Source organism: Octopus bimaculoides, chromosome 15 (genome assembly GCF_001194135.2).
Source record: "Octopus bimaculoides isolate UCB-OBI-ISO-001 chromosome 15, ASM119413v2, whole genome shotgun sequence".
Classification (NCBI taxonomy): Eukaryota; Metazoa; Mollusca; class Cephalopoda; order Octopoda; family Octopodidae; genus Octopus; species Octopus bimaculoides.
The window spans coordinates 13,936,967-13,941,939 of NC_068995.1; the positions used below are offsets into that span (position 1 = coordinate 13,936,967).

At 34.3% G+C, this 4,973-nt stretch overlaps 1 protein-coding gene across 3 annotated transcripts in view; it reads left to right on the forward strand.

Annotated features, from left to right (window-relative positions):
* LOC106869515 (sarcolemmal membrane-associated protein) overlaps positions 1 to 4,973 on the forward strand; it is a 52,273-nt gene that overhangs the window by 5,060 nt on the left and 42,240 nt on the right. For all 3 annotated transcript variants that reach the window (XM_052973182.1, XM_014915283.2, XM_052973183.1), the window contains exons 5-8: positions 512 to 622; positions 2,086 to 2,143; positions 3,613 to 3,666; positions 4,734 to 4,769. In XM_052973182.1, coding sequence (XP_052829142.1) covers positions 512 to 622; positions 2,086 to 2,143; positions 3,613 to 3,666; positions 4,734 to 4,769 — 259 coding nt within the window. The remainder of the gene's footprint in view (positions 1 to 511; positions 623 to 2,085; positions 2,144 to 3,612; positions 3,667 to 4,733; positions 4,770 to 4,973) is intronic.

Consider the following 4,973-nt stretch of genomic DNA (forward strand, 5'->3'; position numbering starts at 1 on the left):
CACACATTCTTTCCTCTATTTTTTTTTCACCCCACTCCAATTGTGTTTGATTGGTTAAAAATAATAATAATAATAATAATAATAATAATAATAATAATAATAATAACAAAATTATTGCATACAATGTTCAGGTGCACTTCAACTTATTAGAAAATGTTGCCAAATGTGTGTGAACTGTACTTAGAATAATGCACAGAAAGTGAACAGTGAATGAATTGTTAAAAATAAAACTTGTAAGTTGGGGGCATCAGGTGTCTTGTTGGCAAATTTTGGGAAGCATGGAAGTTTTGAAGGATGCAATGTCCTGACAGTACCATGCTTAAGCAATTCTGAACCTGAGAAAATATTTCCAAAAGTCATGGGTGCTGGGATTTTTTTTTTTTTTTTTCTTTTTGTCCACAGAAGTAAGATATTCAAAGTAGGTGCCTGGTGGTGGGTATTCATTTCTGAACAGTTTCCACACCCTCATTACATTAAGTCATCTATATCATTTAAAATGATTTCATTTCAGGAAGCGAAGAAAAAGCATCAAGAGGAATTGGAAAAGGTTGAGAATGAAAAGCAAGAGTTGATAGATAAATTAGAAGAAGTGACAAAACAAGAGAAAATACTTTGTGCTAAGGTACTTATTTGTTGTCTTTGTATTTTGATGAAAACAATAAACTGAGCAGTTATAGAATATGTAATAAAGCAATGTTTTTAGTTAACACGTTAATCACCACGGCCTGTTACTGGAACTTACTGGTGATGTCAAGGATTTCCGGACATTGCATACCTTTTAATTACAAAGAAGCGTGTCTTCCCCACTCCATTTTTACAATGTTTCATAATTAAACTTTGATATTAACACTCCTGTTATTTAAATATCCTCAAAATCATATCAAAGATACAGATAAAATATTTTCTCAAATTATGAAAATGTACAACCACTGATGTATATGGTAGTTTATGTAAAGTTTGTGAGGAATCACTGGTTACATGTGGTTGTTAGCGTGTTAAGATGGTAAATTTCCTAATCAGTATAATTTGTTTCATTTGAGTTTAGTGAATAATTAAAGAGATTAACTAATAAGCAGTAAAAGGCATATAATTTGGAATTTTCTAAAATCCTAAAGCAAAGAACTGGTTTTGTAGAGCACATTTATCATATTGTAATGTGGATGTGAACAAACCTACTTGTCAAAGATAGCTTGAATATCTAAGATGCACCATAGATCATATTTATTTTAAACTTCATTTTATAGAGCACATTTATCTTATTGTAATCTAGATGTGAATGAGCCTACTTGTTTGTCAAAGATAGCTTGAATATTAGTCTAAGATTCAACATAGATCATATTTATTTTAAGCTAACTGTAAGTATAGATATGAAGTACATATGAAAGCAGATCTAGTGGGAACAGCTGATAGTACACTTTATCTCATCTTTCATATATTCCATCTATTTAAGTAGGCCCCATGAATGGCTGTGTGGTAAGAAGTTTGCTTCCCAAGTACATAGTTATGGGTTCAGTCTCACAGCATGGCACTTTGGGCAAGTGTCTTCTATAATAGTCTTGGACCAACCAAAGCCTTGTGAGTGGATTTGCTAGATGGAAATTGAAGAAGCCTGTCATGTATACATATGTATGTGTGTGTGTTTGTCCCCCAGCTGGGACAAGCACACACACACACACAAACACACACACACACACACACACACAGGTGTTTATGTCACCATGACTTATTGGTTCAGCAAAAGAGACTGATAAACTAAGTACCAAGCTTTAAAAAAAAAAAGCACTGGGGTTGATTTGTTCCACTAAAATTCTCCTGGGCAGTGCTCCAGCATGGCCACAGTCAAGTGCTTGAAACAAGTAAAAGATACGATACATACACAGTCGGTTTAATAACTATTGATTATGTATGAAATGCAATAGTTGTAATGTTATCTTTTGATCAATGACTATATGTTAATTTATGAGGTTCATTTAAATTTCCACAGTTACAAAGTTAGTGATAGGATTCATTTGAAGCTGTTTGCAATATTGATAAAATAACGAAGAAGCCCTCTGGCTAATGCACATGTATTTTATTTGTTGATAGGTTGAATCATTACAAGCTGACAATGATATTACCAATGAGCAATTAGCTGTTATGAAAAGTGAGTACATAAGGAATTACTCTCCTATTTTTACCTCCCCATTCCTATTTTATTTTTTAACCCTTTAGCATTTAACCTTGTCATATCCGGTTCAAATATTTTACCTCTTTTATGTTCAGAACAGCCGGATCTGGACTCTCATGCCTACCGTACAATGTATTTCTAAACATAAACAACCACATCATCGTAATCTCAAAGCTATGAGATAATGCATGATAAATTCAGATATTAAATTAGTCAGAGAAATCTGTATGCTAAAGGGTTAAAGAAGAATTTTTTTTTTTATCAATTGTATTTAATAATGGTGAGTTCATAAAAAAAAAAAAAAAAAAGGATTGCAGACTAAATGCCTGTCAGTATATTCCTGTAGTTGATGACATTTGAGATGCACTTTTTCTCTAGAAAAACAAAATGTTTCCCCCTCCCCCCATTCTCACCCTTCTCCTCGGGTTGTGTGTGTGAAATTGCTTTAAATAATGCATGCTTTAAGCATCATCATCATTTAATGTCTGCTTTCCACTCTGGCATGGGTTAGACGGTTTGGCTGGAACTGGTAAGTTGGAGAGCTGCATCTGGCTCCAGTCTGATTTGGCATCGTTTCTATGGCTGGATGCCCTTCTTCATGCTGGGTGCTTTTTACATTTCCACTGGCATCGGTGCCATTTCCATGACATGGCATCAGCAATTTTCTGATCTATGTATTGCTGAAACTGGGATAAATCTCATGTGCCTGTGCATCTTTTATGCATCAAATATGGTAATAATGGTGAGTTGTTCATCTTCCTCATCATCATCATCATTTAACATCTATTTTCTATGCTGGCATAGGTTGGAAGGTTTGGTCAGAGCTGGCAAATCTGGAGGGCTGCACCAGATTCCAGTCATGTGTTTTGACTTGGTTTCTCCAGCTGGATGCCCTTTCCAATGTGGGCCACTTTACAGAGTTACTGGGTGCTTTTGACTTGGCACCAGTACAAGTGTTTTTTACATGGCACGAGCACATTATTGGATGCAAGTTTCATCAATGTTACCTGCCAATTATGCTACACCAAGTCACATTGTGAATCAGTTTCGAATTAGTTACTCCCTTCCTAGACAAGACAGAACCACATCTGACTTGTGTACTTCCTTTTATAGCTTGATTTCTACAGCTGGATGCCCTTCTTAACATGTACTACTTTACAAAGTATATTGAGCATCATTATATCATGGCACCAGCACTAGAAGGGTTGTCATATCCTCAACAAGTCTAAAGGATCCTCTTGACCCCAATGTTTTCCCAATCACTTTACTGGGTGCACTTTGTAGTATCAACACTAATGATATTTCTTTGTACCGTGTAAAACTATTAAAACAACGAAATATTCATCAAATACAGAAAATAAAAATGACAAATGTTACTGTTGAAAATTTTATTTTAATATAAAGTTATCATGAATACTGACTTTTGTTTTTTAAATAATTTTCAGCAAAATGGGAAAATATCAAAGAAGGTGATGTAGATAAAATAATTTCAAATGATGGTAAGTGAAAAGCTTGTTTTGTTAAATTCAACTAATTACGATAACCCTGTGGAATGAGATGAAGAGTAATTAAGACTTTTAGAAATTTTGACATCATGAAGAAAAAAAAAGAAAAAGAAAAAATGCTGCAGTTGACCATTTTATTTATTTTGAGATTTGTAGTTGGTTGAGTTAATATAATGCCATTGTACCAACTAAAGGACCAATTATTGCACTGCACTGTATTCATATCTCTTAAAGAGCCTATCTAACTGTGTAGATTGCAGATTACAACTTTAAGCAGTGGCATCACTTATACAATTAATATTGTTTCATTAATTTGCAATCATGTGGTTCATGTTTTGGGGGTTAAAACTAGGTTTCAATATTGAATATCAGTTTAAGGTGATAAGCTGGCGGAATTGTTAACACTCCAGACAAAATGCTGCTAAGCATTTTGTCTGTCTTTACGTTCCAAGTTCAAATTCCACTGAGGTTGACTTTGCCTTTCATCTTTCTGGGCTTGATAAAATAAGTACCAGTTGGATACTGGGGTCATTTTAATTGACTTACTCCTCCTCTGAAATTGCTGGCCTTGTACCAAAATCTAAAATCAGTATTAAATAACAGTTCTTCCGAAACAGGTTTCAGAGAGTTTGTTTTGCTTCCCTAGATAATACCATGTGAAAGCACAGACTTGAAGTGATACTTTTATACTCCTAACATGTTATGGAGTTCACTTTTGGCTGATTTTGAAAATATTTGCATAGAATGCTGACCATATGGATCATCATCATTATTTAACATCCGTTTTCCATGCTGGCATATATGTTAGACAATATCACTGGTGTTGGTAAGCTGGAGAGCTGCACCAGGCTCCAGTTGTCTTTTTTGGGGCTTGGTTTCTTTGGGTGGATACCCTTCCTAATGTCAGCCACTTTACAGAGAGAGTATACTGGGTGTTTCTTACATGTCACCAGCATGGGTGTCATGGATGAATTCTAAATTATTTTTATGCTTAACTCTCATAACGATATTTTCTTTCAAATTATATAACGAAATTAATATTTGTTTTGCTTCTTTTGCAGATGATTCAACAAATATCATAGACAAAAATAAATTAGGTATGTATCGAAATAAAAAGCTATTTTCAATTATTTAATTTCGTTGTCATATACCAGCAAAGAAAATCATTGGTAAACTTATTTTTACTAAAGACTGTGCTCGGTATGGTAGTCTTGAGCTTGTTATTGGTATCGGTTATAGTTTGTATAGCAGATGTGGTTATCTAGTGGGCCCGGTTTCCCGGTTTCTATGGCATATGTGTC